Source organism: Exophiala oligosperma (assembly GCF_000835515.1).
Source record: "Exophiala oligosperma strain CBS 72588 unplaced genomic scaffold supercont1.7, whole genome shotgun sequence".
Classification (NCBI taxonomy): Eukaryota; Fungi; Ascomycota; class Eurotiomycetes; order Chaetothyriales; family Herpotrichiellaceae; genus Exophiala; species Exophiala oligosperma.
Window position 1 is genome coordinate 1,337,189 of NW_015622824.1, and position 13,115 is coordinate 1,350,303.

At 52.3% G+C, this 13,115-nt stretch overlaps 5 protein-coding genes across 7 annotated transcripts; 3 read left to right on the forward strand and 2 right to left on the reverse strand.

Moving 5' to 3' along the window:
* Nucleotides 1–166: 166 nt before the first annotated feature.
* Nucleotides 167–1,002, reverse strand: PV06_07770 (uncharacterized protein). The gene has a single exon (XM_016409047.1). It carries the CDS (start codon nt 864–866, stop codon nt 279–281), a length of 588 nt encoding a protein of 195 aa, XP_016260801.1. The 5' UTR covers nt 867–1,002; the 3' UTR covers nt 167–278.
* A 1,003-nt stretch (nt 1,003–2,005) lies between these two features.
* Nucleotides 2,006–4,106, forward strand: PV06_07771 (uncharacterized protein). Its single transcript, XM_016409048.1, has one exon. It carries the CDS (start codon nt 2,299–2,301, stop codon nt 3,928–3,930), a length of 1,632 nt encoding a protein of 543 aa, XP_016260802.1. The 5' UTR covers nt 2,006–2,298; the 3' UTR covers nt 3,931–4,106.
* Nucleotides 4,107–4,448: 342 nt separating this feature from the next.
* Nucleotides 4,449–6,396, forward strand: PV06_07772 (uncharacterized protein; the record flags this gene model as incomplete). Its single annotated transcript, XM_016409049.1, has 5 exons — nt 4,449–4,556; nt 4,622–5,159; nt 5,217–5,639; nt 5,686–6,113; nt 6,163–6,396. 5 exons carry the CDS (start codon nt 4,449–4,451, stop codon nt 6,394–6,396), a joined length of 1,731 nt encoding a protein of 576 aa, XP_016260803.1.
* A 277-nt stretch (nt 6,397–6,673) lies between these two features.
* Nucleotides 6,674–9,371, forward strand: PV06_07773. Of its 3 annotated transcripts, XM_016409050.1 has the most exons (5): nt 6,674–6,902; nt 6,954–7,033; nt 7,109–7,141; nt 7,731–7,947; nt 8,040–9,371. In XM_016409050.1, exons 1-5 carry the CDS (start codon nt 6,841–6,843, stop codon nt 9,256–9,258), a joined length of 1,611 nt encoding a protein of 536 aa, XP_016260804.1. In that variant the 5' UTR covers nt 6,674–6,840; the 3' UTR covers nt 9,259–9,371. The 3 variants fall into 3 exon arrangements, with proteins under 3 accessions (XP_016260804.1, XP_016260806.1, XP_016260805.1); XM_016409052.1 differs by having other exon boundaries at nt 6,954–7,947; XM_016409051.1 differs by having other exon boundaries at nt 7,109–9,371.
* Nucleotides 9,372–9,852: 481 nt separating this feature from the next.
* PV06_07774 (uncharacterized protein) lies at nt 9,853–12,997 on the reverse strand. Its single transcript, XM_016409053.1, has one exon. The coding sequence runs from the start codon at nt 12,868–12,870 to the stop codon at nt 10,153–10,155; it is 2,718 nt and encodes a 905-aa protein (XP_016260807.1). The 5' UTR covers nt 12,871–12,997; the 3' UTR covers nt 9,853–10,152.
* Nucleotides 12,998–13,115: the final 118 nt, after the last annotated feature.

Sequence of the window (13,115 nt, forward strand, 5' to 3'; positions counted from 1 at the left end):
GACGGGTCTTGAGATCTTCGTATGTTGACTGCGCTCTGGCTGAAAATCGGTTTGCTCCCTGTCTCATAACAAGTAGCAATAAAATGCGCCGTACGGTAAGATGTTGTATTGGCGGGAGGAATGAAGTCGACGAGCGTGAAATTTAGTGGGGAATATCAAAATCAGCGAGGACGCGTTTTCTCATTCTGGACGCGTTCAAGGCCAGTGAATTGATTCCAAGCGCCTTGTGGATCATTACTACGAGATCTATATAGTTCACAGTCTCCTCCGTATAGGCCTCATGCAGTCTTGATAGATAGATTCTCGAAGTGCACAATCAGATCGTCCTTTTCACCGTGAGGGGCAGGTTTGGCAGCAAATGGCCCAACCCAGCATTCAGTCTTGCCATCGATCTCTCCCCACCATGTCACCTCTCGGAGAGGATGTCTCTGCCCATCTCCCAAGAGCCATACCCATAGACTGCCATCACTAGCATTTTCCAGCTCAATGGTTGCGTTGGAACTTGACGCCGACGCGAGAGGCCGGAGACTCCAGTCGGACCATCTATCCTTGGCCACCGCGCTGACATGTGGTTTCTCATGTACGAATTCAATACCAGCCTTGATCCAGCGTATATTGTCACCGGATCTGATGACGAGACAGAGACCACCTTGGTCATATTTGTCTTTCCAGCTAGCGGACACCGTCACCTTTGCTGACTGGAAGGTATCTTTGGTCGTTGTCTTGTATAACATAGGGGCATTATTGGAATGTGTCGCCGGAGGCTTGTCCCAGAGATCTGTACCAGGAGGGCAAGTGATGTCGAATGGCCCCGTGAGGTCTGGAATGGCATGCTTTGTGTGTATTGCGCTGAATTCCGACTTCATTTTGTCAGGACCTTGGATGTTCTCGAGGTGTGCTCTTGGTATTGCGCAATTGCTCCTTATTTCTCTCTCTGTCCAGTCGATATCTTGTTTGAGTCTGCGTCAATTAAAACACGAGGCCTGGAATGAAATATATATCTATTCCAGCGGAACGATACGTGGTCAATCTCTGTTGCTCTGTTGGGTAATTACCTGCGGTACATCTGTATGAGGTACCGTTGCCGCAGCCGTCGCCCAAAACGGGAGTGGTGCCTACGGCATTGCTCCGACTTGGATCCAAAGCGTGCGTTGAGACTGAGAAGAGACTCGACTGTCACATCATTCGTCCATAACCCTGGCTCAAAGTGCCACATGGTCGACGGTTATCAAAGCTCAAGCCGCGGAGTTTTCGTCATGGCTGGCTTCAAAGTAACCTTGGACTAGGGCCAGTGCGTCACCAGACGCCTAGATCCCTTGAACAAGCGGTAGAAGCGCACCATCTCTAAGTCTTGGGGGTTGCAAGGGGGGTAACTCATGGAAAGCACATGGCGCGGTGTTCCAGGCGCAGCGGTTTCTGTGATGATACTAAAAAAACTCGTCGGCCTGAAAGCTCCTTAAAATATCCTGTACTCGTAATTGATCGTTGTTCGAATTGCATACCCATTTCGTACTCCGTACCGCGTATTCCTCCTTGAAGCACACTCCACTGCTCCTGTTTAGGTAGGATGCTGCGAGTAATAAGGCCCGGGATGTCGACCAGAACGCCCCTGTGTGAGAATTGCAGGGGTTGCCGATCTTGCATGGGGAACCAGACCTTAGGGCCTTGTTCGGCTCATCCTAGGGAGGTTAAGAAAACCACCTCGTGGGTACCGTCGAGCTCGATGAATGGCGCTTTGGTGATCAACATTCCCACCAGCACACCTTTTACGAGCTCGTCCTTCGTAATAAATGACGATCGGGGTCAAAGGCGTGGAGAGTCAATCCAATCCAAGCTCATGAAAGCGGGTTTCCGTAAAGACTTCGCGGCCATGTGCGCAATCACCGTCACCGTCACCGGCCTGCGCCCTGTTGGAGGCTGTGTAGCCATGCTGGGGCTAGTGAAATTCGCTACCATCCCAATCTCGCCAGGCATCCTCGTTTGAGATCGTTTGGGCTTAATATTTGGGGCCGCAGCCCTATTTTACTGTCTCGCAAGTTGAAGGATTCCTGCAAGACGCATGTAGAAATTCTCCTGTTTCTCAAACACCAGGTTGCGTCTTCCTACTCCGTACCCATTTCTAATTCACCTGGCTGTCTGTTCACCCACAATACATTTCCCAGTCTCTCCTTGAAATCTACGACTCGACACTCCTTCACGGCCTCAACCCTCTCTTCTTCGATTCTCTCATATGGCGGCAAGATTCTCCAGACTCGGAGGCCTGCCAAATCCACTCACTCCCCTCACTCCCCACACACCATGAGTGTCCGCAGCCTACAGTACGATGAGAATTCCTACGAGCTGTCAGGGACGAGCACCAACGATACAGACGAGCAGGACCTCGACCTTCCTTTCTACGAGCAAGACGCATCCACTGACGACCTCCAAGCCCATTTACTCACCGGGAATGCCCTGCTGGCCAGTGCCAAACCTGACCACTACCGACTATCTTCATTAACTCCAACATGGCTGCGCAAGCAATACATCTCTCGACGCTCTCGAACGCGCACAAAGCGCCTTGCTCGCCGATGTTCATGCTCTCCTAGATCATTTGCTCGGAGATTTGCCTTATTTTGTTACACTTTCATCACGACAATTGTCGTCATTGTGCTGGTCGGAGGCGTCTTCTTCCCGGGCTACACACACCTGCCACCCCATTACAAAGTCTTGAAGCGCCAGGTGCTGGCCTCTGAAGCGCCGGGACGTGCCAATCTCCAGGGACAGAAGATTTTCATTGCGGCGAGCCTGTCTGACAAAGAAGGGAAATTGTTCTCGGGCGATTGGGGCAGGAACGTCTTGGAGTTGATTCGAATCCTGGGCCCAGAGAATACGTTCTTGTCAATATACGTTAATGACTCCGGGCCCGAGTCGAAGCAGACCTTGGAAGAATTTGAGCGTCGTGTTCCTTGCGAGCACGACTTGGTCTTCGAGGATCATCTGGACTGGAGCCAATTGAAGCATGTGACGCTTCCAGGCGGCTCGCAGCGTGTGAAACGCATCGAATACCTCTCGGAGGTCCGCAACCGAGCATTGTTCCCCCTCGACAAGTCCACAACCATATTCGATAAACTTCTGTACCTGAACGACGTCTACTTCCGCCCACTGGATGCTGCACAGCTCCTCCTCTCAACTCATACGATTGCTGAGGGTCGAACGGATTATCGGGCAGCATGTGCGGTCGATTTCATCAATCCTTTCAAGTTCTACGACACTTATGCAACTAGAGATCTGGAAGGGTATGGCATGGGTTTGCCGTTCTTCCCTTGGTTTTCTGCCAACGGCGATGAGCAGAGTCATCAGGATGTCTTAGATGGCACAGATGCGGTGCGAGTAAAGAGCTGTTGGGGTGGTATGGTAGCATTCGATGCTGCCTTCTTCCAGAAACAACCTGGCTCGGAGCACACAATCACCGCTGGGAACCAGAGCCCGAGTAATCTAAGTGCACCCTACCGATTTCGGGCCGAGAAGGACACCTTCTGGGATGCCTCGGAATGTTGTCTTATCCACGCAGATATCCAAAATCCCGAGCCCGGCAAATCGGGTATCTACATGAACCCATTTGTTCGGGTCGCATACGACACCAAGACACTGTCCTGGTTGGGGTTCACGAGGCGATTTGAACGACTGTACACTCCGATTCATTGGCTCTTGGATTTTCTCACCAATACACCGCGCCATAACCCAAGGCGAGACGAGGAGCCATGGCAGCCATTTATAGAAATGGTTTGGCTTCCCGACAGCAGTCTAGAACAAGGTGGTTCTTTTCAACAAATGCCCAGAATGGCCAACCATGCGGGATTTTGTGGCCGGCGAGGTCTTGCAGTAATGAAAGAAAACGCTGATCTTGTGGAGAGTGAACACAATTGGGAAAATATCCCAATTCCATCTTGATTTTTGCATAGCGATGGTGTTTCGGTGACTTGCATCATTCGCGGTCAACATATAATGGTAACATCTGAATAGAGCCTTGATCATGAGAGGGCGCGGCTTTTGTTGCTATAGGGCCATATTGATGGCCTGTCGACCTTCAGATATAACACGGTGACAATGAACAAAAAAAATGCAGATAATACTCCATGCTTTTCCCTTATACCTTGTGTCTTGTGCGTTGCGCCTCCTGCCTCCTTCCCAGAACGTACCTCCCGATTCACTCTCCGTAGATTTTCACGCTTCGCGATTCTGCGCCGCACACCCAACGCGCTACCCATCGCGGTCCTTGATTTTGAGAAGATGTGTTAGTGTTTTTCGTTCTTGTTGTGGTCTGGCCGCCTTCTCTTTCATCTTCCTCTCACTTGGTCCTTTATCAACTCCCTCAAAAACCCCCATCCATCTCATTCCACACCAACTAAGAAACATCGTCTCTATCGCGCTTCCTCAGATTGCAATTGTCCAAGGGAAGTGCGACCAAGATGAGTCGTCACGTCGACGATCCAACCACGATCAATGCGTTCCTGCGCATGATCCGTGCCACGCCCCTGTCGGCAAGCCCAAATGCTCGACCAGAAGCCATGGCCCAAGTAAGTCAATCCCCAAACCACATGTTGACGCACCGGTGAAAGACGCCAGTGCTGACTCGGAGCAGACTGTGCCTCCTGCACCTCTCAATGGTTACTCTCATGAATCCGGGGTTGGTAACGAGCCACCCGAGACCTGGACTGCACCAGACGGCACTTCTACTTCTGTAGAGGCAAGCCCTGCACGAGAGCCTCTTGCACCGCCTCCTACCCCGGAGACTCAACCTGTCACCAACGGAAGCATCACTCTTCTCGAGCCTATCTTTGAAGACGACAGTGATTCGTCGAACGGAGCGAAGCAGATTCCAGCGAAGACAGGCAATCCAGAATGTACTGAGAGAACCAGCTCGGCTCAAAACGAAGAACCTCAAGTCAGCAATGTTCTTGATACAGTTCCTCACGCTCTAACCCCGACTCAGTACGCTCTTTTGGTGAAGACACGAAATGATATTGCTGAAGCAGAAAAGGCACGAATCATCAAGGCCACCCGCGATCGAGCGGCACGCTACATTGACGAGACGGTGGAGAAATTTCGCCAGTCCAAGGCAGCCATGTTCGCGGCAGTTGAACGACCAGTCCGCCAGGAGGTGCCTCACGTCGCTACAGGTTAGTCCAAGCTGTAGATGTTTGTGTTGACTTACTGACTGTATTTAATTGGTAAAGACGGCAACCAGGAGACCGGAATCGCTGGCCCCTTCCCGTCCCCAAAGCCGGTAGAGTCTCCAGAGGCACCTGTTTCGGTGGCCGGTCTGCATCTGTCGGATGATGACAGTCCTATACACCGAATGCAAAATCCTACGATCAAGGATGAGGCGATGCTCACTGTTCAGGACAGGACAGTCAGAGAGCGGATCCAAAGTAGCGACGAGCCCCTTCTCGGCGCCCCGACCCAAGGCAGCATCCTGTTGCAAGATACCAACTCGTCAGAGACCATAGCCACCGCCAAAGCTGACACTAAAGGAAGTGGTCGCCAGTACAACGAGGATGAAAATGGATATGAGGGCAGCGATGAAAGCAGTGGCCAGGAGCGAGAAAATCTAACCCATTTCAAGTCCTGGGGAAATCCAACAGCTCGCAATCAGCCAAGTGAGTGGTATCCAGGTCATCGTTGACACTTTACTGATAATCGCAGGTGCTCGCGTTCGGAAGATCATTCTCACTGGCCTCCCCCCCAAGACAGACCTCACCGTTGTGCAATCCCTCATTCATGGTGGTGCAGTCGAACATATGGGTTTATCTCCTCCCTCCCCGGAGACCCGCACTCTGACTGCCCATGTCACCTTCGTTTCCGCAGATGCCTGCGATAGGTTCTTTGACAAATACCCAAATGGCATAGACCTTCGTCATCAGAGCAAGCAATGCCCTATCACAGTTGAAAAGGGGACGACGGTCGATGTCTTGAGTGGTATGATGCAGGGTTACCTCGAATGTGGTGCTACACGTGTCCTGCAGGTGTCTCTGGTTGATGACGACTGGGGCATCGTGGCATTGCACAAGCTGGCCGAGGGCAAACAGAAAGTTCGTCAGGTGGAAGCCGTTGTCGATATGTACCACAACGAGGTAAGAGAGATCCTTGGAGCTTTTCCAGCAAACTTACTAACTGCAGTAGAATCGTACAGTTACTTTCCGCTTTGCAAGTATCACGCACGCAGTCCAGTTCAAAGGTGTCCTAATTCGTAGCCACGACTTCGAAGGTTGTCCGGTCGCTTTTGCATTGGATCCTTGTTCAATCGCCACAGACTTCCACTACACTTTAGAAACACTTCTCGTACTTCAGACAGTTCGCGACCGGTTCTGGACGTCAAGAGGATCGTTTACAAAAATAGCGATGCCATACGCATGATGCTGTGGATTGGGCCAGGGATGAGATGAGGAATGATATGAGAGCTTGTGCTTCACGTTGGCTGTGAGGTGTATGGCTCAAAAGCAAAAAAGGAACCAGCAGGTTCAGCAGAACTAGTTCCAAGAGAGTGTGTTCATCTCAGACAATATGAATATCCCCTAGGGAGTGGACAGGCACGCACGTGCGCATCTGCGAGATGATGGGGCAAATGCAACATGACACCATCTGAATCTTCGGGATTTTCTTTTTTCTGCACCATCGACCCCGCCCTCACCTGATTTATTTTTTGCAATCACTATTTACCCCCACTGCCACCTCTTCTTCCTGTTCCTCCTTACTCGTGCCATACATCTTGAGTTCAGCAGGTGACGGGGATCATATTTGTGTGCGATCTGTCTATCCTCACCACTCTGGCCTCGTTCGAACCCTCCGGGAGCCTCAGCTATGGGCCAACCATCTCAGCAGGCGTCTAACGCCATCATCTATACCACTTATGCAGCTTTCCTGTGTGCAATATCTCTGCTCGGCGTCTGAAAATTGACTGACCGAACCCCTAGTGTTTTCGGCCTCTTCGTCGCATGGACATTGCGCCATCAGACGAAAGGCGAGTACCTTGCAACTCTGCGAACACAGAAGGGTTAGAACTCGAAGCGAAGCGACATCTTGCGACGGCCGCTCTTGGACCAGAAGTGACATACTGACGGGGATCTAGGCATACCTTTAGCCCTCAACTTCATCGCCTCGGGTGAGTGCGCTCGATCGGCGTCATACGCCTGAAGCGGCAGCGGCATGAGCTTCATACGCCATGAAGCAAGACACGAAACGAAAGCGCAATTAACAGTCGACCGACCATCGAGCCCATCAAAAGATACAATGTTGAAACCAGATATCTGAGGTTCGTAAGCTTGCAAACAAGGCATTGTGGTTCCCTTCTGGCGTCGGGGTCCGGGCGGAGGAGAAACTTTTACAAAATGTCCCCGAGACACGTTGAGATGGGTGTCTTTGACGACGGAGCCCAGACGCAAGAAGGGAAGCACGATGTGCAGCACTACGGGCGCTTGTGCCAGCTTTGGATTTTTCACCTTCCAGTTCTCATCCACCTTCACAGAATGCAACACCTTTGAGTGTTTGCTAGCGGAGAGATGAGGAGACGGCGGGGAAAAGAAGAAGCGAGAAAACGCACAATGCTGAGATTGTACCGTTAAAACTCGATCAAGTTAATGCTTGCGTGGGAAACGTGCTGCCGCTTCTATCAATTCCCCTTCTTCCCCCCTTTCCTGACAGGAACAAAGGTCGGTCGTACTAACAACGCCGGGTATGCGGTGTGTGTACAGCTTTAGGATCAGGTATTCTCTTCACGTACCCCCAGATCGCGACCATTGCGGGCGTCCAGGGTCTGCTGGTCTACGCCTTGTCATCGGCCCTACCTCTGCTGGTCTTTGCGTGGTTGGGACCCATCATCCGACGTAAATGTCCCGAGGGGTTCGTCCTGACGGAATGGACGCGCCAGCGCTACGGCGTTGTGACGAGCTTGTATCTGTCTGCGTTGACGTATGTCGTTCCGTCCAATATATGTCATCTTTTTTTCCCCTCTTTCCAAAAACGGTGGGATTTCATACTGATCAATGTTATGCTTCTGTTAGCCTCATAACGCTCTTCCTCTACATGGTCGCCGAGCTCTCTGCTCTTCAACAAATCATCAATGCCCTGACCGGTCTGAACGGCCTGCCCGCTGTCATTGTGGAGTGCGCCGTCACGACGATCTACACCTCTCTGGGCGGGTTCAAGGTCAGTTTCATCACGGACAACATCCAGGGCGCCATGGTCCTGGGCTTGATCGTCATCGGCATCATCACGGTCGGCGTCGAGACGAAAATCTCGCACGACCTGGTCGAAAAGTCCAACTACCTCGACGCGTCCCTCCTGGGGTGGCAGCTCCTCTACATCCTCCCCGTGGCCATCTTGACCAACGACTTCTTCCTGTCGGGTTTCTGGATGCGCACGTTCGCGGCCAAGACCGACAGGGACCTCTACGTGGGCGTCGGCCTCGCCACGGTCGCGGTCGCCATCATCCTCACCGTCGTGGGCGTGAGCGGCCTCCTCGCGGGCTGGTCCGGCGCGCTCGGCGACCCGCCCCAGCAGAGCAGCATCGCGTTCTTCTTGCTGCTCGAGCAGCTCCCCGCGTGGGTCGTGGGGATCGTGGTCGTCATGACCGTCGCCCTCAGCACGGCGGCCTTTGACAGCTTCCAGAGCGCCATGGTGAGCACGGGCTCCAACGACATCTTCCGCAACCGGCTGAACTTTTGGTACATCCGGCTCGCCGTCGTGCTGCTCATCTTCCCCGTCGTCGTCGTGGCCCTCAAGAGCCCCAGCGTCCTGCAGATCTACCTGATCAGCGACCTCATCAGCGCCAGCAGCATCCCCGTGCTGGTCATCGGCCTGAGCGAGCGCGCCTACGCCTGGCGCGGGTTCGAGGTCGTCGTGGGCGGCCTCGGCGGCCTGCTCACCGTCTTCCTGTTCGGCCTGGTCTACTACGACGGCGACGCCCAGAAGGCCGGCGACCTGCTGCTGTTGGAGCAAGGGCTGTACGGCAACGACTGGTCCGCGTTCGGGGCCTTCTTGGCCGCGCCCGTCGGCGGTCTCCTCTGGGCCCTCGGCGCGTTCGGGTTGAGGGTCGGCGTGCAGTGGATCATGGCCAAACGAGCCGGGAGGCGTTTCGACGCGTTTGACAAGCCCGTCGCTCCCACTGCGGGCTTCTATACCGGTGAGCGCGACGACGATGGCGCCACCGAGAGAGAAGTCTACACCGACGCCGACGGCGTGGAGAGAAGTGACGTCGCCGTCAAGGGGAAATTCTTCTAAAGTCCAGACTTCTTCGCTTCGTGCTTCGTGCTTCGGGCGCCTTTGGGTGGATACAAACACAAAGTGCAAAGAGGAAGTGAAACGCGATGTCATGCATATAGGACAGGTTGGGGGGGGGGGGGGGGTTGGAGATGGAGGGAGGTGAACCACAGTAATCTCGTACAACAAAGGTCCAGCGGGGGTGTCGTCGATAATTGATTTGAGAGAGGAAGAGACCATGACGATGAAGTTGAGTTGAGCTGGTTGATGTAATAAGCTGGCTACGGATATGAACTTGGGCCACTCGGTGTTTTGTGATGTATAGGTATATATATATGTATATCTATTGTACTGGGGGGCCGAGTGAATGTCTTGTCGGGGGTGGTAGCAGCAGGAGGAGGACGCACAGAGGAAGAGAAGAGGGATGGAGAGAAAGCGACAAAAGTAACAAGGCCATCATGATACTATCAATGACCAAATTAATCATTTCTTTCAATACAACTACACAATGTTCTTTTTGTTTCAATCCGTTCAATGCGTGAAGATGTAGAGCACCTCCAAAACCATCCATAGGTAGTCATAGCAGACCAGGACTGTACTTTCTTTTCTTGCACCATCCGTTTCTTCGGTCTATGCTCTCTACAATTGTATAAAGCTACGATTGTAATGCAAAATTCTTCCTTGTCGAAGCCACTCTTAAACGCCACGACTCGGTCCACCAGAGGAACGATACAGACACACAGGGGGGCTCTTTATGCCGCCCAAGGGACAAACAAGGCTATGCGAGACAACAAACGCCAAAGCACGCCTCGAAAGACCGATGAACAAAGTTTGTCCATCCAGTCACTCCCCAGCCCAACCCGACCTGACTCGAGCCCATTCGTTGACTTCGTGGAAACTCCGGAAAAAACAGCATTAATCGTCACCTCCCTTTCGTCTTCCTCTCCAACCTCCTTTCCACAAACAACAAACGCCATTCTCCTCACACCACGTTCGCACTTCAAGCGGGTTGACTTCTCGATCTTCACCAATGGAGCGGAACCCTTCTGTGTTCAACCACCGCGTCAGATCTTCAAGCACGATGGGGTCGTACATGAGGATCTTCTCCCGCCAGGTCGGATTCTTCACATGGTTCCGCGTACCGGCACCAGCGCCGAGCGAAGAATAGTATTTACTCTCAAAAGAGATCGCAGCCCAAACTTGGTCCTTGATGTCGGATAAAGGCGGTGGGTGCTGAGGTTGAAGCGTTGCATCCACGTCCAGTGTAGACCCATCTAGAGTAAGGGGTTGAGAAGGGTCTGTTTCGGTGATCTTAGCAGCCGCGATTGGCACCAAAGCGTGACTTTCGGGTAGCGGAGGGGAGGAGTTTCTTTTCAGTGCTAAAGGTGGAGGAGTAGTCTCTTGTTTCTTCGCAACTTCCTTTGCTTTCGAAGTCTTCTTCCTCGGAGTTGATTTTTTCTTCGTAACAGACTCAGAGACCGCGTCCGAGGTCTTAGAAGGCGCTGTCTTTTCAGTATTGAAATCATCAATATCGTCAACATCCATGACAAACTCCTCCGAAAGAGCCTTTTTCGCTGCCGCCTTTCGAGGCGTCTTTGCCTTCTTGATCTTCTCTGGTGCATCTTTCGGTTTTGGCTCGACCTTCTTCCTTCGCTTAGGCTCTTTAGATGTCTTAGGTTCTGCATCCTCTGATTTTCGCTTGCGGGGTTTCTTTACCTTGGGTACAGGCCGAGCGGTGATGTCGTGGACTTTACTAAGAAAGTCACCGTGGGTCAACGTATCTTGGTCGATATTATCACCTGGCGCAGGGCCATGTTTATCTTCCCAACACCTGTCCAGCAGCTCAATCATTTTATCACGGCTCTTGACAGCCTTGAATCCGAACGCTGATATCTGTTTCTGTAGATCCCCGGTCGAAAAGCCTGCATAGGAAGGTTTAACGGGCACGCGCTTTGATTTGGCAGAGCTGGGCTTTTTCAAAACAGCTGCTTTCTCCTTGTTCTCTTCAACAGGTGGTGTCGTCTTCCGAGGTTGCTGAGCCGAAGCCGAAGTATGCAACATCCTTTTTTGAGGTGAGAGAACCGAATGCCCGGAGCCGGAAACCTTGGGCGTCACAATATCATCGATATCCAGCAAAGGAGTGCCTTTATGGTTGAGCGGAGTCTTCTGTGCCTGGAAAGGAATGCTTTCCTTCATCAGGCTGCGTGTGTTCGAAAGAAACGGTCCGCCGGGCTGTACAAGAACATCTTTTCCAGCAAGGGCCTCACGTACTGCAGGAGAATCGACCAAGTCAACCGTATCCACTTGCAGAAGCGCATTATCTTCGTCACGTCCCGCGACGCCCCAGAGATTTCTTCTCTTCACGTACCTGCTTGTCCCTGGCAGATTTTGAGGCGAGATGGCTTCTATTGAAATTGGCTGGGTTCGCTGTGGAGAGAATGGGTCAGATGAAAGCATGGCTTCGGACTGCCTAATAGCCTCTAAAGTCTCTCGTAGCAAGGTCGGCGATTCGTCTCGCGCAAGTTGGCTAGCAGATCCAAAAACGACCTCCAGAGACTCAACAGCTTTCAGAGCCGATGTAGGAGACTGCAATGGAATTTTCGGTGGCGCCTTCTTCGTCGCCCGTAACCTCTTTGCAGGTACTCTTGCCTTACCCTTCGCAGGCGGGCCAGTGACCTCGTTAGGTTCGTCGATTGCATTCACTTGCGTCGCATTCAGATACTCCTGCATGGGCGTAAGTTTTCGCCGCTGTTGCTCTTCTCCGTAGTTTGAGGTAGCCAACGCAGTGATCGTAAGTGGTTTCTTGGCTGCAGTTTTGTTCCTTTTCCTTGCTGAAGGTTTTGGCAAGTCTTTTGGGACGCCTGTCTTGGTTGTAACACCTGTCGGGGTGTCACAAAGCATGTCAATATCGACACAACTACTCGCTGACGGCTTGCTACCCGTAGCTATCAGTGTTGACGGTCTGTGTGCCCTTTTTTCTCCAGCTGGATTGACGAAAGAATACGTCTGAATACTAGGAGATAGCACTGCAGAGTGAAGAGGAGACTCTGGAGACACAATCGAAGGACCAGGGCTCCCTGACCTTGTTGGTGTCCAATCCTTTCGCCGTGGTGTTGCCTTTCTCAGATGAAGTGGACTCATGTTGATGTTTGTATCCTTCTGTAATGATCTTTCAATCCGCCGCCGATCGTAATCCTCTTCTGTTATATCAAACACATCTTCCTGCAGATTCTCGGGCTCGTCAGAAACGGTGTGCGGAAGTCTAGGTGGCATTCTTCGAGTTTCAGTGTTCTTCTCTTCCAATTGCGACCCGGAGATGTCCTGAAGAAACTTCAAACGAGGGCTGACTACATCCACATTCGAAGATTGAGACGATATGACTTTGAACTTGTCTCTCCTGGGCGAGGATCGTAAGGGCAGGTTTTCCGCTCCAACTTTTGTCGTCAGCAGCGACCGGGCATTGGAGTCGAATGAAACACCGCCTCTTTGTTTCTGGGTTGTTTTGAACAATTTGGAGCTCCCATCTCGAAACAAAGTGCTCGGGGAGGGCATGGGAGACGAGACTTCAATGGGCGTGGGACTTCGGGCAAAGATGTGAGGCGGCGAGGACGAGATGAGGATGGTGGCCGACATTCTGGCAAGACCACGAAAGGGCCATTTGATCGGGGCGTTGGATGCCAATCTGGCGACTTCAGATGAGGATTCAGAAGCCAACGGGGACAATGCGCTTCGTGGCGACAATTTCACTTATGGACTGGGGACGCATTGCGATATATTGCCAGCATCATACATAATCTCCTCCTTCACCATGCAAAACAACAAAGCGCCCTCGACCCGCCTTTCACTAGGCTGACTAAGGTATTCGTGACGCCGCCCTA

Coding starts and splice junctions, on each gene's coding strand:
- PV06_07770 (XM_016409047.1), bottom strand. CDS start 866: ATGAAGTCGGAATTCAGCGCAATACACACAAAGCATGCCATTCCAGAC.
- PV06_07771 (XM_016409048.1), top strand. CDS start 2,299: ATGAGTGTCCGCAGCCTACAGTACGATGAGAATTCCTACGAGCTGTCA.
- PV06_07773 (XM_016409050.1), top strand. CDS start 6,841: ATGGGCCAACCATCTCAGCAGGCGTCTAACGCCATCATCTATACCACT. Junction 7,034..7,108: donor AACTCTGCGAACACAGAAGG/GTTAGAACTCGA, acceptor ACGGGGATCTAG/GCATACCTTTAGCCCTCAAC. Junction 7,142..7,730: donor CCTCAACTTCATCGCCTCGG/GTGAGTGCGCTC, acceptor GTGTGTGTACAG/CTTTAGGATCAGGTATTCTC.
- PV06_07774 (XM_016409053.1), bottom strand. CDS start 12,870: ATGTCGGCCACCATCCTCATCTCGTCCTCGCCGCCTCACATCTTTGCC.